General features: G+C 38.0%; 1 protein-coding gene across 7 annotated transcripts in view; it reads right to left on the bottom strand.

Annotated features, from left to right (window-relative positions):
* Positions 1–8,183: 8,183 nt before the first annotated feature.
* SPIN1 (spindlin 1) overlaps positions 8,184–25,290 on the bottom strand; it is a 77,842-nt gene continuing 60,735 nt past the window's right edge. For all 7 annotated transcript variants that reach the window (XM_061163547.1, XM_061163545.1, XM_061163552.1 and 4 more), the window contains 3 exons: positions 21,996–22,249; positions 17,103–17,336; positions 8,184–11,547 (listed from right to left, as the gene is read on the bottom strand). In XM_061163547.1, coding sequence (XP_061019530.1) covers positions 11,348–11,547; positions 17,103–17,336; positions 21,996–22,249 — 688 coding nt within the window. In that variant the 3' untranslated portion in view covers positions 8,184–11,347. The remainder of the gene's footprint in view (positions 11,548–17,102; positions 17,337–21,995; positions 22,250–25,290) is intronic.

Genomic DNA, 25,290 nt, shown 5'->3' with positions numbered 1-25,290 from the left:
AGCTGCTCTTTTCTCTGCAATCCTGGTCACCAATGTGTGGTACTAAGTTGAAAGGGAGCTATTAGATCCTCACTGGCCTTCACAGGCACCACTCAGAGAAAGAATTCCCACGTTGAAAAATGAGAAGTGTGCCTAGCTGCCACAGCAAACCCACCATCAAACACATTCTCCATTAACAGTCAGGGAGGACCATCTCTCAAAGCTGTAAATCCACTATGGTCACTTGGGATTTGCACTTGACACTTCTTATGTATTACCATTTTCTTCTGAAGCCTCCTGACCATTCACAATAGGAGTGTAACTGAGACAGTGGTTACACAACTGATCTTTGTGCAAAGAGAGCAATTATCTCACTACTCCTCCTTCCAGGAAGAAGTTGGGGGTAGGTGGATATGGTGACCTGAGATTTAAGTGCCATCTCAATGTCCAGCAGACAGGACACAATCTCTTTACCAGGGACTACACTCACCACTGGCCCTTGAGGCCTGGGCTGCTCCCTCGACTTTACAGATGCCGTGAGGGATGACAGCGCCAGCTCTTAGTGACACCAGTCACAATGTTACGGACATGCTCTGCGGGCAGTGAGAGGCCCTAACGGAAGCCCTCCTGACTCCACTGTGGGCCTCTGCCCAAGCACTCAGCTTCACACACATCTGTCAGGCACTCGGGAGCTGGCAGACAGCCTGAGATGGAGAGCCATTTAAAGATGGGACTCTCAGGTGAATCTGAGATGGGTCTGCTCAGAGTGTTTCTTCTAACACACGGGAGGCACTGTATTAGTTTACTCCTTCTTTCAGTAACACACTTTCATATACTTCCCTTGTGGGGGGATTTTCTGCTCAAAATAACATCACACCAGAACTCTTTCAAAAGGATACTCTGGTTAGTACTTCCCAGGGGACTAGATAGGACTTTACTATCTCAAAAAATCTGTGGCACAAGAATCTTAAAATTTCGCCTTTAAAGATCATAAAAAGGAAATAAATTAAGCACAAAATTAGATTAACATGACCCTGAAAAAAAAAAAGGAAGTCTAATTTATGGAAATTATGGTTTCAACAAAGTGCAAAGGAATTTTGTTAGTACGGTTAGCTACAAAACAAACAATTTTCTTGGAAAAATTAACAATCAGCCTCAGAGTAAAAGCCTCAAATAAATTCTGAAAAATTTCTAATTCAGTTTAGTGCTGAAGGAGCATAAAAACTACCACGCCAAACCTAGGATGCTTTCCACAGTATGATGAAAGTACTTTTAAAAGCTGGTACACAAAGGTCCCATTTTAATAGTTCCTCTTCTCAAAATATTTAAAATATTTTGAAATCCAGTAAATTCTCCCATATCAGAAAGATAAAGCAAGTAAAGTTGGTCTTTTCTCCAAAGGAGATAGAGATAAGAAAACAGAGCTACTGTAGTAAAATGGCATCTAGACAAAAATCATGCCTTTCACCCTTATTCTGTGTGAAATCAGAATGGTTTTAAGCACTTTGGAAACAAATGACAAACGATTTTAGAGTATTTTAAATTATAAAGACACAGAAACTGAGGAAAAGATTTTGGATTTTTCTGATAGTAATGGTAAGTAACTTGAAATGTAACTTCGCACCTCATGATAAAACCATAAAGTGTGCGTAAAACCTGAGAAGCACAGGTATGACAACCCAACCAGGCAAGTCCTGACCGCAGCCCAGCAAATCCTGCTAGAACAAGGAACACGAGTTTGTCCTGCTGCCTCAAAGAAAGCCCTTGGCTGGAGGAGGCTGGGCAGTGACAGCCCTAGTGGATTCCCATGTATTAGCAGTCTGTTGGTCAATGGTGGTTGGCTGGGAGAATTTTGACTGAGAACATGCTGCAATTTACATTTTACTTTGTTTTCTCATTCTAAAAGTTACACCACACCCTTCTTCAGTGTCACAGAGAACTAAAATGCGTATATGGCAGTTGGAATCTACTCCATGGGGCACAGCCTATTAGGCATGACACTGGTTAGGAACAAACACCTTCATAAACTTCCATGTTCATCGGCCAAAGTAATTGTTGATATAAGGCAACTTGCTGAAGCAGGTGCACAGTGGGAGGCCTGAGATATAGTAATACTTAGAACAGATACAAGCTAACTGCTATCCAAATTACTCTGCTACTAGTTTAAATGTCCTGGTTTAAATAAGGTCACTTATTCTGAGGAAGTTTTGCAAAAAAAAAAAAAGTTACCCTTTCCTAATGAACAGGAAATCATAACATTCTGGATAAACAAATGAGTTCACAGATGTTAAAAAAAAAAAAAAAAATCATGCAAAGAACCTGAGCACAGAGATATTTTCAAATAGAGAGCAGAGAGCAGAGTGCAGGTTATCTGCCCAAGGCTAATTCTGCTAGGCCTTGCGAAGTTATCCTGTAATGTCCAGCTGCTGAACCACAGTGTCCCCCAAAATCCCAACTTATAACCACCATAAAACTCATGGACTGCTGAGTTTAACCACAGAACAGTGACCACAAGTTTTGGGAGCCATCTCAATGAAGTGTCTCTCTGAGGTGGCAGTACACTGTATCGATTTATATCATCTGAAGAGAAGACAACCCAGAGGGACAGGGTGGGAAAAGAGGTAGGTTCAGGATGGGGGGGGTGGAAACACGTATTCCTGTGGCCGATGCATGCTGATGTATGGCGAAAACCATCACAATATTGTAAAGCAATTATCCTCCAATCAAAATCAATTAATTTAAAAAATAACAATTCTTTTTTAAAAAAAGAAAGAGCAATCTTCCACAGGAGACTTAAAAATTCACTGAAGGGTGGAGAATTTTCAAGGGCAAAGTAACAATGTATACCTGTTTTGCCCTATACAGTATTTTAGGTATCTTATAAAACTATTTGTATATTATCCATATTTACAAAATATACTACAGGCAAATGTACATTTCTACTACTATCTGAGGAGTATTAAAGCTGAATTAGGTTAAAACTGACTTATGTACAGGTTATAATAAACATTTACAACATAGCAACATTTGAAATTTCACTCTTAAGAAGTCTGTATAAACCCTCACCTCCAGTTATAACTTCTAGACCAAAGGTCTACAATGGTCCCTAAACGTTAACCCTTTAAAGGAAGGCAGCCTGCTGTCTTCACTTTCTCAGAAGGACAAAACACCCTCAGCCACTTCCCAGGCGCCCCACGGAAGAACACAGGCAGCGGCACAGTTACGTACCAGCTGCCAGCTACCGTTCTCTCACAATCTTGAGGGTTATTTCTTTTAGCACCCATGAAAATAAAATTAAATTCTGTTGCAGTTTAAATAAAGCTGTTGGCATTACTTAAGAATGTAGGACCCAATGTTAAATATCCATACCAGAAATTAATGAGGGGATGTCAAATACTAAGGTGAATTTTAATACCCATAAATTTCCACACCACCTCCGTGACCATGCAGAAACATAATTAACTTTTAAAACCTCTCCAAAGAGGGACCGATTTCAGACCATATTAGAGAAAAAGCAACGGTGGTGATTAAAGACACGGTGAACCAAGGCCTCGCCTGGGGTGGGAGGGAGGACAGTGGTCGTTACTCTATTGTACGTAACAGTTACATTTCAAGGGGCATTACTATGCCGGTTTAAAGACACATATCCCCTCATAGGCAGCAAATCATTCTGAAAGTGGGCGCTGTTTAAATTACTCTTGAATCGGGCTCACGGCTGACACCACAAACCTCTAGCACCACGTTTAATAAAAGCACTGAGGCAGTTCAATGTTCATGAACCCTATGACAATGTGAGAACATAAGCAAAGCTCTATCCATCAAGATTACCTTTAGTCTACTTCTCAGTCACAATTAAATGAAAAACGTGGAACAGCCACTAACCCTTCAGCAGTGCTTTTTATAAATTTTTACATATGCTGGGAGATGCCAGTGTTCTGAAAAAACATAAAAACGGATATCTTCCCGACTGACGTTATGTAAGTGAAACTAAACTTAGGATCTCAAAGATTATAAAATCAAAGCAAAACATGGTAATGCCTGAAATGACAGAGCCACTGCCTGTGTAAGGGTCCGCCACTCAATGAACTCCCAGCACAAAAGGAACTCGTCCGTCCTTCCTGCATCAGGCTCAGGTTGGCATCATTGGAAACTTACAGGCATCTTCAGTGTGGAGGGCAGGATTCTCCCTAACTAGATGAGAAGAAGGTACAAAGGTTAAGTAATCTGCCTAAGTTCACACCAGTAGAAAGTGAGCGACTAGAACTAAGAGATTTGGTTCTTTTTTTAATGCTCTTTTTAGTACACTAAATTTATCCACCTCTATTATATAAAACCAGAACTAGTATTAATTTTTAAATAATTAAGACTGTCAAAAATAATGCCCTCCCAATAAGATTTCTTTTCCATTGTAAGCTTCACAATAAGAAAATCCAGCATGGTGCTACGGATTGAACTGCATTCCCTCAAAATGTGACTGTATTTGGAGACAGGGCCTTTAAATAGGCCATGGAATTTTCCAGGCAAGAATACTGGAGTAGGTTGCCACTGCCCTCTCAGGGGAACTTTCTGACCCAGGGATCAAACCTGGGTCTCCTGAATTACAGGCAGATTCTTTACAGTCTGAGTCACCAGGGAAACCCTTTAAATAAGCAGTTAAGGTTAAATGAGGTGGTTACAGTGGACCCTAACCCAATGTGACTGATGTTTTTACCATTAGAGACCAGGACATGGACACAGGGAACACCATGTGAAGATGGAGATGGAGGGAGAGAACACGTCTGCAATCCGAAAAGAAAGGCCTCAGGAGAAACCAGCCTGCTGACGTCTCAACCATGGACTTTCAGCTTCCAGAACTGAGAGAGAACAAAAGTCTATTGTTTATTAAGCCCCCGGGTCTGTGTTTGTTACAGCAGCCTGAGCTGATACATATAATATGCAGAGCAGGAGGAGAAAAAAAATCCTCCACTGGTCTACCACATGTAATTTGATCAGAGCATGGCCCTTTTTAAAAACCTGCAATTATCAAATTTTTAAAAAGAGCCAGTGACAATAGCTTTTTTTTTTAAAAAAACAAATGCCTGTGAATTAGAGACATCCATCAATGGGTGTTAAGATTCCTATACTCCGTGTGATCTCCCCCTTACAAACTGCTCAGAAGCAGTGATTCTGGTTGTAGGACAATGCAGACCGTGGACTCCATCCCTTCAGACATGTTTTTCACTGCTCTCCTCTGCTGGACTGGTCTGAAAAGGACCACAACCTTGTCCTTCTAGTGTGACAGATCAGATTTGGAATAAAGACAAAATCAGTGGTTAAAACTACTTGGCCATGGTACTACAGGACGTGAAGCAGTACTTTGCTCAGAATAGGTCCCCCATAAATCAGACACACAGAGAGTCCACCACAAAGTCTAACTCTTGTGGGGAAAGCCAGGGTCACCAGGGACTACTCTCCTTGTTTTTCTAGTGGGAAAGTGCAGGGCACACGCAGTCATGTCCAGATTTCTTACAGAGAGATCCTTTAGGAGACAAATTCAAGGCAAAAGCTTTAAAGCTCCTTTCACCATCAATATGTGAAGATAATTTAGAATGCTGAATTTCAATCTTCAGTTGTTAACTCTTTACGTTAATGTCAATGGTTTTAAACGGTCTTCCTTTTCTACTTTTCACATCATGGTTCCAACATGAAGACACAAAATTCAAAAGCTCTACGTAATATGCCAACCCTATAAAGGATTTCCAGGTAGTTCACATGGTATTTCAAGCTCTTATGTTTTCCCAGAGGATGAATTTTTCAAGGCGTAAACTCAAAGTAATGGAGGAGGATGGAGATAAAAACAGAAGCAGGAATGTGCCTACAGTACACATAGCAGCCTACTCACCTACTGTTGACAGCCAACGTAAAAAAGAAATACATGGCAAGGACCCAAACTTCCGGGCCGCTATCACCAGAGCTGACTGGTGTCAACACACCGCCTGGTCCAGTGCCCTTCACATAAAAATTGAGCAGAAAGAACGCAGCATCATTTTAATCAAAATAATGTGCCAAGGCAGTATCCCAAAACCATCTGCCACTGAGTTACCTGAACCTAGGAGCTTTATGGCCAATGTAAGGACAGAGACTATCTAAGAATGTCTGGAGAAGCAGTTTAGACTCACTTATTCAGCAGCTTAAGAACTTGAGAACTACATATAAATTCAGCAACCTAAGAACTATATATATATATATATATATATATATATATGTATATATATATATATATATATATATATATGTATATATATATATATGAATGACAAACTAATTACTCTAATTAGATAGAAGTCCAGGTTTAACAGGAGTATTAATTTAATGATGTTTGAACTTGTCTTTAAAATATAAAATAGTACCTACGTTCTTGTACTGGAGATTTTAAAAATACTTCCAGTATAATTTCTCTCCAAATAATAGATATTTTTGTATCTTTTATTAGCTATCATTTTGGGTTATAATTCTCACTATAAAGAGACATAGCTTTCTACCTTCTAGTGACAAACACTCCACTGAAGTAATTTAATTCTGATGCAGAATGCAGCAGCTTGCAGCCTTGGCACAGCGTTGGGGGTCTGAGTTTCATTTGCTTCTGTAATCCTGGACAAGGGACCCCACTCTCCTCTCTTACATAAGCACAACATGAAAAAACATCATGCCTTCTTCACAGGATTAAGAATGAAATGAAGAGAATTCCCTGGCAGTTGAGCAATTCAGACTCAGTGCTTCCACTTCAAGGGGCATAGGTTCAATCTCTAGCTGGGGAACTAAGATCCCACATGCTGTGTGGCATGGCAAAAAAAACACCACCACACACACACACAAAAGCCAACAGCAAAACAAAATATACAACCAAAACAGAAAGAATTAAATGAAATGGGTGGAAAGCGCTTGGTAAGGTACTTATTAAGCACTTTTGCTAGTGCCTTATTAGTGTCAAACGCTTTTATTATCACAGAGCTGACAGTACCAAATGAAGAAACAATGGAAAGTAAGCCCACCCTGCAATTCTCCTCCAACGGTGACTGCTTTAGACTCAGTTCTTCAGTTTACAAGCAGCAGTCAGCAAGCGCCCACCTTTAGGCTAAGCCTGCCTTGTTATTTTGGGGAAAAAATATTTCCGGAGGTGTACCTTCAGTTATTGCAATGAGTGATTTACCTTCAGGAAGACAACTGTAAGCTCTCACTCAGGGTGAACACCTGTGCTTCCTGGTCCATCTCCTCCCTGTATCTGTCTGTGGCTCCTCCCACCAGAGCCTGAGAGGTGATCCTGCCTCCCCCTGGCCATGGCCTTGGCAGTGGCCACTGTGGCTGCCACGCCAAGCCTCCCCAGCCGCTCTGCCAGCAGGAAAGGTGACCTGTCCCGTCCCAGCTTTAACCAGAGATCCTTGGGCCAAATGGGTAACATTAAGTAAATAAATAAATCTAATTAAGTGTAGAAATACCATAAATTCTACTTTTTCCTCTGATAAAATTATCCAGGAAGATAAAACAGAGTACATCCAGTTTCAGTATTACTTATATGCCTTGGTGCTTAAAATGAAGACTTTTCACTGCAGAATCTAATTGGTACTTAAGTATTAATAAAAGCAATATGCAATTACAGCAAGAAAAGATATGAAAATATAAAACACATTATTTAATCCTATTTAAAACAATTCTTTTTAAGTTAAAATTTTATGATAAATTGAAATTTCATATTAATTGCTAATCACAAAGTTTAATACTTTGGATTATATAATATATTGGGGCTACTGATTATTATTGCCCCTTTTCTTTTCAGGTAGTATTAATTATCATTCAAATAAAAATTCTACTTCTTTTTGTTCCTATATGTATACCTGACATTTACATTGGGGAAAAGAGGGGAAAAGGTTAGTTAAAGTCTTCAAGTAAAACTTCAAAAAATCTTTTCACAGAAGCAGGTTTAACACATCACAGTCTGCTCATAAGCACAAAATTTACAGTCAAAAGTTGCACATAAAGGGTTTATTTTAAATGTTTTAAGGATAGGATAGAGTTACATCATAATTATAAAAATTACTTACAGAATTAACAGCTTTATATTGTTTATACTTCTAAATGCAGAGAACAGGGAACTGTCTACACATTGTATAAAATAAAATTAAAATTAAAAATGAATTCAAGCTTGAAAGATGAGGTCATTTACCTAATTTTAAAATGCGAACACGAAGACCTCTGAACTATACACATTCGTTCAACTGCACTAATGATGGAAAATACAAAAAGCGCAGCATTTCCAAGGAACCACGGACATTTCAACCATAATTGTTTTCTGTTATAATAATTATTCCTGTTTTGTCTTTGGAGAACTTTCTTTTTTTAAGACAATCAGCTTAATAATGTTTTCAGGCACTACAATTTGTGACAATCAAAACAGTCTTCTAATGGGTCCACGGTGTTCAGAGATTCAAGCCCAATGCACTTCGGGGTTTGGCACGTAAAACAATAATAGAAATGAAATCTGGTTTAGAAGCAACTGTGATTGTTTTAAGAATGCACAGTCCCTTCAAATGCTGCAAGACATACACAACAGGAAAATCACCTTCTGTTGGCACTACATTTGCTTCACCAGTGCATTTATATCCTACAACCACTAAAACAGCACAGTTAAGCAAATATACAGAAACTGAAAACAAATAAAAACAAAGATAGAAAACAAAAAACCTAAATATATTTAACATGCAATTTTAGTTAGTTACATTGAACATTCTACTTAGAATAGAGCATGCAAAAAAGGATGGTCTGCTTTTAAGGTCTTCCTTTGAAGCTTTACGTGGCAGCCAGACATCACACACGCACACACACGACACAATAATACTATAGCAGGTCAATGAGAAAGGCCAATACATTTTATACAGAGATTCATGTCTTGTGTTGTCACAAGTCCCATGATAATTTTGGAAATTAATGTTGTATTCCTAGAACAAGGAACCAACATTCCAATACCAGGAAAATGCAAGCAATGCATGCAGATCTGAAACATGAGCCTAAATGAAGCCTGAAATACTCAGCTGGGAAGCAGAGTTAGTCACGGCATCAGGAAGTGTGGTTTAAGCCACCAAAAGAAAAAGAATGAAAAATAAAAAAAGGGAAAACATCAACATAAAACCCCTTCCCCTTCCTTCAACCCTAAAGGCAATAAATGGAACAATGATTAAAATAATAATGAAAACAAATCACATGTCACATTTATCTAGAGAGTGGCAGATCATGTGGTATATTAAAAGTTGCTAAAGGTACTTGCAGAAAAACCACAATGCAAGTCATTAAGTAATGCAAAGAATGTTTCAACTGACCCAACCCTCAGGATCCCACCAAAGGACTTCATTTTTCAGCCTACAGTCACTGTGTCCTGTTCCTGCAGCGCACACTGGACAATTCACTCTCTTGGCCATTCGTGTCCACCTGGACTCGGGGAGCTGCGCTCAGCCTTGAGATTCACATGCAGGAAAACTCTTACAAGAGCCACCAGCAGAACAGACAACAGATCTGTAGTGTGACGCTTGTTTCAACCACAGAATGAACACCTAAGACCTAGGTACTCACTGCATGGAGAAGCTCACCCCCGACCACCCAGGGTGAGGGCACACTGCAGAGAAGCAGGGTGCTGGATTTACATGGCGCACAAGGTTACCGTACACCAGCACAACAAGGCAAAGCCTTCCTGAAAGCGAAAACGGGCGTCAAACCACGTACAGTGGGGCCTTGAAACTAAATAACCTCTTTATCATCAAGAGCAGCTATGAGAGGGGTCCCACAGACCTGGGTCTGATTGCCAGTCTATGTATTTAAGCTTTCTGCCCAAATCTTGGGTAAGATTTTCAACCTCTACAAGACTGGTTTCACAAACCATCTTTCTCCCAGTCAGCTTTCAAACTGCCAGGGATCATCCAAAACAAAGTGAGAGGCTGACGTTTTGCTGCTAAACAAACCACTTTTGTGGTTCTATTTTAGTTCAAACAGCCTTGCAGGGAAGGTTTCAATGGCTAAGGGCTGCTATCAGTCACACCCACAAGCCAGTGCAGGCGACCGACCCTGATGCGGCAGGACCCACCAAACGGAATGAATCCACAGTATCAGCACACCATGAGCAAGAACATACAGCACCAAAAAAGGTGTCAGGAATTTAAGCTGTTAATTGTCTAGACATTCTTTGAGAGGGAAAGTCGAGGGGGAGAAGCCTTCTGACCATAATCATACACCAGTAATAACGGTAATAATAACAAAGGGATCCGAGAGAACTTGGTAAAAGACAATAATGCCATTCTTACATTTCTAATATAAAAGTACTATGTTCTTCCAGGAACTTACCAAGTACACATAATCCACTGATATACTGTTGCCTTTTAAATCCATGTACTAAAACCCAGACTACTGATTTGTACAAATAGTGGACCAAATGCATCATCCAAAATACACCTGTATTACACAATGTGGACCAAGTACCTGGGCTTTGCTTTAAAAAAGTATTTAAGATTAAAAAAAAAATATATGTAAACAAAAAATGTACAAAGCTTAAAATTAAAGGCAGCCTTTTACCTAGATTTCTAATTGCTTTGTAAATTCTAATGTGGGTCATTAAACATCCACAAGTGATTCATGTTTGAATTTACAATTTAAAGCCTCTGGATTGAAATGGTGCTCTGAACTTCTGACTTTCAACACAAGCTGAATGTCCCCATGTTCTTCCTGTGCCCAGTTTTAATTTTTAAATAAACAGCAGTGATATAAAGTCAAGCACTCCTGTTAAACTGGAGACAATTATTTAACTCCTACCTCAATCCACAAAGAAAGAACTGCCAATGAAGTGTGTGTATGTGTGTGTGTGTGTGTGTGTGTGTACACAGATCTGTGTGTGTGTATATATATATTATATATGTATACACACAGATATAGATAGGTAGATAGATATACATACATATATATCTTAAAAAAAAAAAAAAAAAGGCAGTAACAAAAATGCAACCAAACTATGCTTGCATTGTGGCAGCAGAGTGTGTTAAGAGTGAAGGGGAAAGTGGATAAGATCTATTACAGTTTTAAATGACTATGATACTAGCTTAACTTTTACCAGACTTGCCTGTAACTCCCTTCCAAACAGACAGACTTCTTTTAAGAGGAAGGAGTTCCTTACACAAAATGCTTTGTGTTCACATAAATCTGTACGATTCAGAACAAAACCAGTTCTGCTGGCAGAGATTGTGGGTTCGCAGGGACATTTAAGCTTTCATTAAACTGGAAAGCAATCAAGTCTTTATGTCTACAAATTATACATTTAATAGTTCCACAAATTTGGTAAAGTTCGTGATGACATCTAGGATGTTTTCACCAAATCGTAGACATAAATATGGAAATCATCATCAAACTTGATGAAATAGACAGACGGTTTGGCTTCTACTTGATGAATGACCATGCCAGTCCTTTTAGAGCCATCTTCTTTGGCATATTCCACTTGTTTGCCCACCAGGCTGTCCACAACTTCTCCCGGTTCCCTTTCTGCTGGAGGTGAATCATCTATATTTAAGGGGGGGAGAAAAAAAAAGAATTTAAAGTTAGTTTTTAGATACACACCAACTCACATATTCTAATATTTTTTAAAAATGTTTTTAATATCCTGCACTCATCTTGATTTTCTAGACCAAGAGTCAGCAAACTTTTTCTTCAATGGCCAAACAATAAATATTTCAGGCTTGAAGCCATATGGTCTCTGTACCAACTACTCAGCTGTATCTCTCTGTGTGAAAATAACCACAGATGACACATAAATGAATGGTGTGACTACATGCCAATAAAACTTTATTTACAAAAATCTAGATATGTAAACAATTCCAAAAATCATAAATAGAAATTCTTCTGGCTCATAATTAATTATAGCTATAATTACCTAATGAAGTAATAAGGACTAAAAGAAGGAAAAGGTCAAGAAAAAACGAAATACAGTTCACCCTTGAACAACAGGAGTTTGGTATGGGTTTACTTATACCGGGATTTTTTCCAACAGTAATCAGATCTGCAATTGGTTCAATCCATGGTTACAGAGGAACCACAGAAATGGAAGGGCTGCCCATAAGTTATATGCAAATTTTCAACTGCTCAGAGGGATCAGTTCCTCGCCTCAACTCCCAAGCTGTTTAGTTGCCAACTATAATAACATCTTTCTTTTAAAAAAAAAAAATGTATTGACATATAGTTGATTTATAATGTTGTATTTTATAACTTCTTAAAAATAAGTCTGCATTGGTGATTTTCCTCGTGGTCCAGTGGTTGAGAATCCATCTTCCAATGCAGGGGATGTGGGTTTATCTCTGGTCAGGCAACAAAGATCCACAAGTCAGAAGACAACTAAAGCCCATGGGTGCTTCAACTAGAGACATGGGCTCTGGAGCTTGCACACCACAACCAGAGAGAGGCCTGCACATTTCACAAGGAAGATCTTGCATGCCACAACTAAGGCCTGATGCAGCCAAAAATAAATAATAAATCGAATTCCTTTCAGTAAAAGAAAGTCTTGCTTTACTTTGGAATGATTTTAAAGGAGACAATGCCTATTGGGATTACTGAGAATGTACTACACACTTAAAATGCCTAAGAATCCCTACCTTATCTTGAGACTCCTTAAAGCTTTTTTCCCTCAACTTCATCTCATTACACATGGTCCTCCTAACCCAGTTTCAAAATAAGAGATTTCTCATGCTATAAAAATAGGTGCTAGGTGAACTCAACTGAATCTCAGTGGATAGATGGGGCACCTGAACTTTTTTTAAAAGTCCCTAAGAAAATCTGAGTGTTAGAAAACATTGCTCACCCTATGACCTAACAATAACTCTGTAAATTCTAGGAAAACATGTAAAAATCAGAGCAAATTATCACTGTCAACAACGAAGAAATAATGTACAAAGGGGAGAAGAGACTGGCAAGAGGATGGATGGTGCTAGGCAGTTACATTTCTTTTTTTAAAAAATTTATTTATTTTACTTTACAATATTTTATTGGCTTTGCCATACACTGACATGAATACACCAGAGGTGTACATGTGTTCCCCCCCTCCCACTTTCCTCCCCATCCCATCCCTCTGGGTCATCCCAGTGCCCCGGCCCCAAGCACCCTGTGTCATGCATCAAACCTGGACTGGCGATTCGTTTCACATATGATAATATACAAGTTTCAATGCCATTCTCCCATATTATCCCACCCTCACCCTCTCCCAGAGTCCAAAAGACTGTTCAATACATCTGTGTCTCTTTTTCTGACTTGCATATAGCATTACTGTTACCATCTTTCTAAATTCCATATATATGCGTTAGTATACTGTATTGGTGTTTTTCTTTCTGGCTTACTTCACTCTGTATGATAGGCTCTAGTTTCATCCACCTCATTAGAACTGATTCAAATGTATTCTTTTTAATGGCTGAGTAATATTCCATGGTGTATATGTACCACAGCTTTCTTATCCATTCATCTGCTGATGGACATCTAGGTTGCTTCCATGTCCAGGCTATTATGAACCATGCTGCAATGAACACCGGGGTACACGTGTCTCTTTCAGATCTGGTTTCCTCGGTGTGTATGCCCAGGAGTGAGATTGCTGGGTCATATGGTAGTTCTATTTCCAGTTTTTTAAGGAATCTCCACACTGTTTTCCATAGTGGCTGTACTAGTTTGCATTCCCACCAACAGTGTAAGAGGGTTCCCTTTTCTCCACACCCTCTCCAGCACTTATTGCTTGTAGACTTTTGGATAGCAGCCATCCTGACTGGCGTGAAGTGGTACCTCATTGTGGTTTTGATTTGCATTTCTCTGATAATGAGTGATGTTGAGCATCTTTTCATGTGTTTGTTAGCCAGCTGTATGTCTTCTTTGAAGAAATGTCTGTTTAGTTCTTTGGCCTACTCTTTGATTTGGTCTTTTATTTTTCTGGAATTGAGCTGCAGGAGTTGCTCGTATATTTCTGAGATTAATTCTTTGTTGCTTCATTTGCTATTATTTTCTCCCATTCTGAAGGCTGTCTTTTCACCTTGCTTATAGTTTCCTTTGTTGTGCAGAAGCTTTTAATTTTAATTAGGTCCCATTTGTTTATTTTTGCTTTTATTTCCAATATTCTGGGAGGTGGGTCATAGAGGATCCTGCTGTGGTTTACGTCAGAGAGTGTTTTGCCTATGTTCTCCTCTAGGAGTTTAAAGAATTTCTGGTCTTACATTTAGATCTTTAATCCATTTTGAGTTTATTTTTGTGTATGGTGTTAGAAAGTGTTCTAGTTTCATTCTTTTACAAGTGGTTGACCAGTTTTCCCAGCACCACTTGTTAAAGAGATTGTCTTTTCTCCATTGTATATTCTTGCCTCCTTTGTCAAAGATAAGGTGTCCATAGGTTCGTGGATTTATCTCTGGGCTTTCTATTCTGTTCCATTGATCTATATTTCTGTCTTTGTGCCAGTACCATACTGTCTTGATGACTGTGGCTTTGTAGTAGAGTCTGAAGTCAGGCAGGTTGATTCCTCCAGTTCCATTCTTCTTTCTCAAGTTGCTTTGGCTATTCAAGGTTTTTTGTATTTCTATACAAATTGTGAAATTATTTGTTCTAGTTCTCTGAAAAATACTGTTGGTCGCCTGATAGGGATTGCATTGAATCTATATATTGCTTTGGGTAGTATACTCATTTTCACTATATTGATTCTTCCAATCCATGAACACGGTATATTTCTCCATCTATTTGTGTCCTCTTTGATTTCTTTCACCAGTGTTTTACAGTTTTCTATATATAGGTCTTTTGTTTCTTTAGGTAGATATATTTTTCTATTTTAAGAAACCCCTTACAGGTCCCAAGTAACTCAAACTCTTTCCTTCGGAGCAACAGAGAGCCTTCAAGTATTAAGACCAGGTATCCTGGTTGTCCATGCTTATGCCAGTCATCTTGACACACTAGTTAGCAGTGTGCCTTTTAATTTCCACATGTACCTTGGTCTGGACCATATCTTTTATTTACATTAACAGCAGTTTGCTCTTTGATTATAATAAATTCTCTCACTGAATGATATAATCCGAAACCTGCAATTCTGATCTCACGTAATACAAATAATCCACATGAGCATGTTATCAGTCCTGGAGGAATAAAGAGGAAATCTAAGCTGAATTCTTCTTTAATAGCGCTCTTCCATCAAGTAGCAGCATCATACCACACCACACTTTCATGGCACCTCATGTGGATGAAGAAATCCCATACACATGACTGCCATACGTTTTATAGTAAACATGATGAAGAAGCAAGAGACTCAAACAAAGGCCACCATAGAGCTCTTTGTATCAGAACATCATCACGGATTCTAACAGCAAATAAACTTGCATACCACTCAAAAGAAAGGAGTGAGAGGATAAAGACATGGTCGGTACAGGCAATGGGTAAAGTGCAAATGACCCCATACTTTCTATTATCAAGTCAATAGTACCTGCTTTAGACATTTCTCTACAAAAACATTAAAAATTTCATATAGGTTGGAGAAAAGCTTTTAAGGAATGCTCTCATTAGTAAATTCTTGCCTATATCAACACTTTGCATTATACATTTATAACAAATACACACAAACTAAAAAGAAAAACTCTAAGAAGGCTGAAATCAGGGCCAGATGACCATGAGTGGGTTCACTGAGCAGCATGTTCACAGGGAGAGCTCAAAAAAAAAAGACACAAAAACGAAGAGAGGATATCACACTGCTAATATACCCACTGTCTATCAGCCACTTATGTCTAAGGCCAAGACTTCATGTGTTTGAGGAAAAGCTATTGAGTAGTTAAAAAAAAGACTCACCTAAAAGTGAAATTAAGAAAATAAGTCTAGTCACAGCAGCATCAAAAAGAATGAAATACTTAGGAAATACATTTAAAAAGTGCAAAATTTAGAAAACTACAAAACATTATTCACAGAAAAAAAAAAAAACAAAAAACCCTCAATGAATGAAAAAACATCCCACGCTCATGGGTCAATAGCTTAACATTGTTAAGATGGCAATACCCTCATGCCAAACTGACCAAGAGATACCTGACACAAAGTTGGCTGACTTCTTTGCAGAAACCAACAAGCTGATTCTAAAATTTGTATGAAATTGCAAAGAACAGCCAAAAAAAATCTGAAAGAAAGGGAGGAACATTCTCACTTCTTGATTTTAAAACTTAAAGAATGAAGTTGGACCTGGCATCACATCATAAACAAAAAGTAACTCAAAATGTATCAAAGATCTAAGTAAGAATTAAAGACCAACATATACAAGGCTTCTAAAAGACATGAAGTAAATCTTTATAACCCTGGACTTGGCAAGGGATTATTAGATATGACTCCAAAAGCATGAGCAACAGAAAGGAAAATAGACAAATTGGATGTCATAAAATTTAAAACTTTTGTACTTCAAAGAAGGCTATCAAGAAAGTAAAAAGACAACTCTGAGAATAAAATAAAGTATCTGCAAATCATGTATCTGACAAGAGACTTGTACCTAGACTACTGACTCTAACTCAGTAACAGAAAGACAGCATAACTGAAACTACAGGCCAAGGCCACGAATAGATTTCTCCAAACAAGACACACAAAAGCCCAGTAACACATGAAAAGATACTTGACAACTTTAGTCATCAAAAAAATGAAAACCAAAACCACAATGAGGTATCATTTTACTACCACCAGGATGGCTAGATTCAAAAAGGCAAGTCCAGAGATGAATGAACAAACAAAATATAGTGTATCTATTCAATGGAGTTGTACTTGGGCATTAAAAGAAATGAAGTATGGACACACACTACAACATGGATGAGTCTTAAAAACTCTAAGCTGAGTGAGAGAAGCCAGTCACAAAGGACCCCATATTATATATTCTGTTCATATAAAAATCCAAAGTTCAGAACAGAGAAAGGAAAATATTCTTGGCAAGAGGGTGAATAATTTTACAGCCTAATAAAATGATCACTTATCCCTAATAATTAAAAATTTTAAATGTATCTCCGTAAGAATTAATCAAAGACCTTGTTTTGAAATTCAAATTCCTTCTGAAGTATCAAAAGTGAAAGCTGTCAATTTATACTTACTAGAATCGGGCATAATGCGAAGGTCGCCTTCTTTATAATCATCTAAGAGCTGGTACATGTATAAGACAGGATCTTTTTCATAGGTGATGTAAAACCATGTGTTCATGATAGGGGCGCGTGCTAAGACCATTCCCCTCCACTCGTCTTTAGAGCCGTCCTCTGTCTCAAACATGTGCTCCACTGCTTTGCCAATCATTGTGTCAGCTAGGTGCGCATCACTGATTCGAGATGTTGCTAGGGACAAAAAAAGCAAACAACGGTTTACAAAGTATGCACTGTGAAGACTGAACTTATTCAAAGAAATGATTCTGAAATACACCATCAGGCTTCAGAATCACGTGGAGGGCTGTATGAAGGACAATCACCAAATTCACATTACTGATGCAGCCTAGGATGGATTCCACGGAATTACTATGCCCCAAAGTCATGTTACTGAGAGCATCTGTTTTTCTTTCTCTGAATTCATCTGCTCTTGGTACTGTATTTAATTAAAAATTTTAGTTGTTTATTTCAAGGTATAAAGTATTTTGGTTACAATTTAATAATTATTTTAAAATTATTAATAATTATAGACTTACAGAAGAGTTCCAAAATTAGTATTGTCCCTATATAACTTTTACCCACCTTCCCTTTACATTTACAAAATGATCATTTATTAAAATCAAGATATTAACCTTCAAGGCACAGGTTTTCACTCTTGCCCCTACAATCTATTTTTTACAGTAATCAGAGTGGTATTTGTGGCAGTTATACCAGATTATGTCAATCATTTGCTTAAAATACTCCAGCATTTTCCTTTAATAATCTGAATAACAAACTGTTTCTCCAGAGCCAAAGCCCCTCATTCCACCCATCATTCCAAAGCCATCATTCCCTGCTGGTCCTCTGCCGTCCTATTCTGTCACCTTCCTCCTACTACCTATACCCCAGCAGCATGGGCATCTTTTTCTGGGATGCCCTTGGGCTGACCATGGCACTCACATCCTCAGGGGCTGGCTCTTCCTGAGCAGGTGTCCACCCTGAGGCTCCCCAGGACCATGTTATGAAAAGCGCCTCACTGCTCCAGCACCTGAGTTTTATTTCTTAAAGACATTCACCACTATCTATAATCATCTTGTTTTACACGTTTGTTTACTTGCTTTTACACTACACAGTGATGACAGCAAAGACCTTTCCCACCTTATTTTCAATAATGTGATCACAGGGGTTCAACACTGCTGTGTGAATTAATTATCTCAGAGGAAAAGTAGGTTGTTCTAGATTGACATTAGGAACACAGGTGAAAAATAACAAGCTTCTTTTCTTTTTTAGTACCGGGAAAATTATGAAGGAGCCTATTGATGTTAAGATTTCTCCGTTCTTCATATTTCAGATAATTCTTTAAGAAAAAAAAGGCACTTCTATCTCATTCATGAGGGCTATTTTTGTTTAAAGATACTGCCACTATTTAATTTTATCAGAAAGACACTCTAAACACAAATGGTAGTTTCATTTACATGTTCAATAATTACCAAAAGTAACAGATTCTCTGCTGCACAACACTAAAGCAAAATCCCACCAATTTCTTCAAACCAGAAGGTATCTAACTTTCTGATCTCAGGAATCCTAAAATTTCTGAGTATTTGCTTATATGGATGATAAATATTTTAAAAATTATAAATGATGCACTTAAGATATTTTAAGATACCCACAGAAATACATTTTTAAGGAAAAATAACTATTTTCTAACAAAATTTTAATATATATCTAGTTTTAGAAACAGGCAGCTAGACTCGTATCTGTTTCAATATTCAATCTTTTTTGCATGTACTTTTAGTTGACGTGTAAAATCACAAAGATATGCTGTTGAAAAAGTATTTTATTAGTCTTTCAAATAATTCTAGATATTCTTCTCTGATATCACATCAAAACTCATCAAGTCTTGGCTTTCCTTAAGGGTTAATTGCACTGTAGAACCTGAAATCATCAATAAACTTCTGTCAAACTATTAAATTAAAATTCATCTGCATAATACATAAAGAATTCCTATAACTCTGCAATGAACAAAACAAATTGAAATAACCTAATAAAAAATGTGGGCAAAGGAATAGGTATTTCTGCAAAGATGACATATGAATGGACATATGAAAGCATATAAAAAGATGCTTAGCATCACTAATCATCAAAAAAAAAATTCAAATCAAAACCAACAGAAAATAACAAATGTTGGTGAAGAAACTGAAATCCTTATGCACTGTTGGTGGGACTGTAAAATGTTAATGAACACTATGGAAAAACAGCATGTATACAAGCACCTCAAAAATTTAAACAAAATTACCGTATGATTCCACTTCAGGGTAAATGCCCAAAAGAACTGAAAGCAGGGCTTGAAGAGATATTTGTACACGCATATCATAGCAGCACTATCCACAATAGCCACGGTAGAAGGAACCCACCAAGAGTCCAATCAGGGACGAATGGGGAAAAATATGGTATACACATACAATGGAATATTACTCAGCCTTAGAAAGGAAGGAAATCCTGTCACATACCACAACATGAACGAACCTTGAGGACGCTATGCTAAGGGAAAGAATCTAGTCACAAAAAGCAATACCACATGATTCTACTTATGATGTACCTAAAGTTATCAAATTCACAGAAACAGGATGGTGGGTACAGGGGGGCTGATGGGAGGGGGAAAATGAGTTGCTTAATGGGGAAAGAATTGCAAAATAAAAGAATTTGGAAATCTATCCATAACAGTGTGAATATACTTAACACCTCCGAACTGTACACTTGAAAACAGTTATGGTAGTAAATTTAATGTTTTGTGTTTTTACCACAACAAAAAAAATCCCTGTTGGTCTTTGAATGGATCTTTCATCAATACATGATTTGGTAACATCATACACTGTTCGTATCAAAAATATATTCACTGAGCTATGCAGATCTTCCAAATAGTGGGAAACCTCAGTAAATAACTGTGAAAGGATGAGAGTGATAAAGGCAAATTATACCTTAATATTATTATGAATTTTGATCTCATAAGGCACATGAATATGCTTCAGGGAACCTTAACAGTCCCCAGACCATGCTTTGGGAATCAGTACTCTGTGATGTCACTTTCTCTCACCTTTAGCTTAAGGTTAAGGAAAACAAAACTAACTTACATGTACTGCCTAAAGCAAATTAGGAAAAACCATTTTCTTTCTACATGGAATATAGATGAAGTCCAAATAACTTTTCAGAATTAAGTATCACAGGGAATACTATAATTAACTGATAATTATGTTAGTCATATAACATACTGCTGGTTTGCACATAGGCCTTTGGATTTCCTTTTTCTGCTTACAAAAGCAATCCATGTCTATTGATGGAAACTGAAATGGCCCATAACTAGAAAGAAAAACATTAAGAAACCCTAAATCTCATCACCAGAGACACTCATATATTTCTGGGTATCTTGGTTTGGTAAAACCACTGTTTTTTAATAAATCAAGCTAAGTTTTTTCTGCTCTATGATGACAAAAGAACTAATACAGGTCATGTGGCAGAATACAGTAAAATCTCAAATAAGCTAGCAGTCTTGCCCTTGAAGGAGTCAGAAAAAGAATTATGATAATTAATGAGCAAAAATAATTGATATAAAGGTGAGGATACTTTTTAAGCCCTGAAGGGAAGATTCTTCTATGTTAGTTTCTAATGTGGGAAATGGACTGCTCTCAAGATCAAGAGGAAAGAGGACATGCCTCACAAGGAACAGTGTGTTCAGTCACACTGAAAAGAGATAAAAGTTTAAAATGCCAAAGATTTACTATTACACAATTAGTTACTTGTAGTTAAAAACACAAATTTTAAGAAAGACTTCTGTGAAAGCTGAACTATATTTATACAGGATGAGTAAAGACAATATATGCTATCTAAAGTGAAGATTAAAAAGTAACTTGCTGTTCTGCCAAACTTAACCTGATGGGGAAGCACTGTTCCAGGAACACAAGGGTAAAAACAAAGGGACAGGGGACTGGTAAGCGTCTTCGCTTGACAATCTGATTCCAAAATTCTATCCTCCAAGTACAGAGCTGCTGAAGCTATATTTGTAAAAATACAGGCTTTCAAAGGACAGTTACAAAAACATAAACCAGATTCAGGCAGCATCACTGTGAAAATGCAAATACTCCAAAGAAAGGAACATTAATTTGGGAGTATTCTATTGATCTTAAAAATAAAACCTAGTTTATTTTATTCTTAAAAATAAAACCAGTCATTATGCTTAAGGTATGCAAGGCAAAACTGATTCATATGACATTTAAAGTCATTCATAGCTCCTATGACCATTTGTATATATAAAAAATAAACTGAGGCTGTCATTTAAAAAAAAGAAAAAAAGCCATTCATTTCCCACAAACCTTGCAAAACAAACCCTTAAAAATACAATAAAATTCACATGCATTGGTTGCTTAAATTTTACAACGATCACTTTTGTAAAAATACACAATGAAAGATACACTTCACCTAAAAGATTCTAAAATAAACACATGAAATTTTTCTTAGCTATTATATGATGAAATAAGTACACTGAATATTTGAGCTAATGAGAAATACTCTTACCCATCAGAGTCCAGATAAACTGTGAGCAAAACGTGGGAAATAATCATATTAGAAATTATTAGATTGTCAACTTCTTAGGGAACAATTTTATACATCTTTATATCCCTCATAGTTCCTTTGAACTGTGGTCTCAGGACATCTGCTCAGCAGTTTTTATGGTCTTAGGTGACTGATTTAAATATGTATCAGAAGTGCTTATACGCCAATAAAAAGACAAATATCAGTAATGCAAATAATCAAAAAGCATCCATTTCAGAAATCCTTTTTAAAGCATATAATGCACAAATAGTAAAGAGAACTTACCAACTCTATCAGGGAGGACTTCAAGCGCAGAAACTCTTTCATCTTTATTAAGTTCTAGTCCATAAACACAGTCAAATCCATCGTATTTTATAAGATACAAAGAAGGGTTTACAGGCACCTGGTCCAGAACGGTTCCTTTCCACTGGGTGACAGGGCCATTCCCCTCCTTCCACCCATGCTGAATCCTGCAGCCTACGATGTTCCGCCGAGGCTGGGAAACAGGCTTGCTTGGTCCCACACTGCTCCGATGTTTTCTGTATTCACACATACACACACGTAAGGTATCTTCTCAAAGTATGCACTCCTACCAACACAACTACTGCTAGCCAGCATGCTCTCATCAGAAATGGCCCCGGGCCTATGCAGGCTAACGCTGCCACACCCAGGGTTCAGGTGGCTCCAGCCAGCCATCCCCAGTCCCGCAGCCGTGCAGCGGCGCCTCACAGGGGCCCACTTCAGGCAATAGGAGCTTCCTGTGCGCCTTGAGTGTGGAGGCAGAAAAACACAGGACTAGCCCTAAAATTAAGCATCAGTTTTCAGCTTTCTGAGTTTCTTTTAATTCAATCAACTTACAGTTATCCAAATTAATCAAAGAAAGATAAGGGCTGACTACATGATATAACTGCATGTGCATATGGCTTTATGAAACAGAAATCCATTTCTTGTCAAAATGAAATAACTATTCAATTTCACCCATTCTTATGCCCACACAACTTTATTCCCACTGGCTTAAACAATAAGAATAAACTAGACATTTAGCTTTTTCTTAAACTACGTCCAGGCTGGCTTATGTTCATGCATTTTTACCATCATTACTTCTCTAGAAAGCACACAACCTTCAACCCTTAAATCTGCAGCAAATAATGTAATACTGAAAATTATTCAAGTGACATTCATCGGTTACAAGCAACTGAAAAACCCACACACAATGTTTACAAATAATACACCTGGCTCTTGATGTCAGGGGAAAAAAAAACCTTCATTTCACGGAGCAATCCAAAGACAAGGAACAAGACTTGGCTTGAATGTAAGCTGAAGGCCGAAGCCATGCTGGCACATGGATGCTGCTATATGCCAAGAATGAAAAAAATTTAGAGAGCAGATAAGAATTGCTTTTCTGCTAAATGGCATAGATACAAACGTACCTTAAAAAAACAAGCAATTTATTATAGGATGTAATATTTAAAATTACAGTTGTATATATTTGAAGTAGACCAGCTTGGTAAACTTACTGGGTTTGTGAAACAGAGAAAACAGGTTACAGCAAACCATTAAAACTGCCTTAATGAGGTCTATAATCAGTTGACACAATCCTTTACCTAAGCAAGACAGGGAACACCATTTGGGGAACATCTCAGAAGGAAAACTTCTCCAGTTGGACTGTAAAAGGATTCACAGGATTACACACAGGATTACGAGACCATGAGACCAGAAGACACTGTGTCTGCCGCAGCACTTAAGGCTTTAAACACACCCAGCCAAAAGGCCTTCCAGGAAAGGCAGAACCAGGCACTGAGGTCACAAGCTGAGAATAACACCCTGAATAGGACGAGGCCCAGGGATAGAGGAAAGAGGAGGTTCAGGTGCTGGGCAGACCTCAACAGGTAATACAGAGAGGACCACACAGAAGTGTACTCTGCGCTCTGCAACACGGACAGCTCTCCTGGTACAGTGTCACCCCTTCCCACGGACAAGGCTCAGGAGAGGACCATGGTGGCAACAACGGACAATGGAAGCAAACCCAAGAATATGTCCACAGGGTAGAGGGAAACTATCACCTAACATTGTGCACACACAAAGGCCATGAAAGAGGAACTTACATCAGAAACAGAAGAGCCCAGATGAGAGGCAGCCACACGAGAGAAGATGCAAGAAAAATCAGACACAGTCAAGAAACAAGCAGCAATTTGAAATCTTTTCAGAAATGAAGACTAGACTAGAGGAACATGGAAGAAATTGACACCAAAGGGCATTTAAGGTAAACTGTTGTTTTTCGGTCATTAAGTCGTGTCCAACTCTGCAATCCCACAGACTGCAGCACATCAGATTCCTCTGTCCTCCACTATCTCCCAGAGTTTGTTCAAATTCATGTCCATTTAAGGAAAATAGATAACAAAAAAAAAAAGAGACAGATGGGAACAGATATGAAATTCCAACTTCTATATAACAGAATCACCCAATAGCTAAAATCAAAGGAGCAGAAAAAAATGCTAAATAATTCAAGAAAAATATCCTGAAATGAAAGACTGAAATGTACAAACACATCCCTGGTGAAACTGACACAGAACTACTGATGCTAAGACATCCAGTAAAACAAACTTTAAGGAAAATAATACCTCCTGGGCATCCAAGCAAAAGAACTGCATCACTTGTAAGGAAAAGCAAATCACAATGTGACAGTGACCCTGTGTGCCACCAGGTAACAGAGTGATGAACTTTCAAGTTCTCAGGAAAGAAAATGTGAGGCGATGATTTCATAGTCAGCCAAGAATTCTATACTATCCTCCAAGTAAAAGTATACAGATAAAACTGTGAACAAATAAGAACTTGAGAAATATTGTTCTTACAGATGCTTCCTGAAGAATTTAAGAGTTGGCTATCCATTATCCATGGGTTCCACATCCTCAGATTCAACCAAATGTGGACAGAAAAACAAAGTTCCAAAAAGCGAAGCTTGAATTTGCCACATGCAGGCAACAATTTACATATCATCTACATTGTATTTACAACCATTTACACAGTATTTACTCTGTATTAGGTATTATGAGTAATCTAGAGATGATTTGAAGTATACAGGAGGATGTGTGTGGATGTTATGTGCAAATACTAGGCCATTTTATATAATGGACTTGAGCATCCGTGGATTTTGGTATGGTGTCAAGGGTCCTAGAATCAATCCACCCCAGATACCAAGGGACCACTGTATAGGACAGTTTCAGATAATCAAGAATGCTAAGAAAGCTTTCAGCACAGAGCTGACAGTAAGCAGTGAGCATCTCTTACTGCCGAACAAACACAGGGAAAAGAGAAATACAGCAATATGTAACTATTGTCTGCTTTGACAACAGAGTTAACACCACTCTGCCAAGGGGAAGGGAAGAAGAATACCTGTAAAGAGGAGTTCGCTAAACAAGAGAGTGTGACTTGGAACAGAGCACCTTATATTAAAGGGAGAGGAAGCAGAGAAGCAGGAGCTAAATTCAATACTGTTCATAGTAAGGAACCGATCTATATAAACTAAAATAAGTAAAGACTGGTTAACTTTAAAAGACTGCAGTATAAAACTTAGTGGAGA

This window comes from Dama dama, chromosome 16, assembly GCF_033118175.1.
Source record: "Dama dama isolate Ldn47 chromosome 16, ASM3311817v1, whole genome shotgun sequence".
Taxonomy (NCBI): domain Eukaryota; kingdom Metazoa; phylum Chordata; class Mammalia; order Artiodactyla; family Cervidae; genus Dama; species Dama dama.
This window is presented reverse-complemented; position numbering and strand designations above follow the sequence as displayed.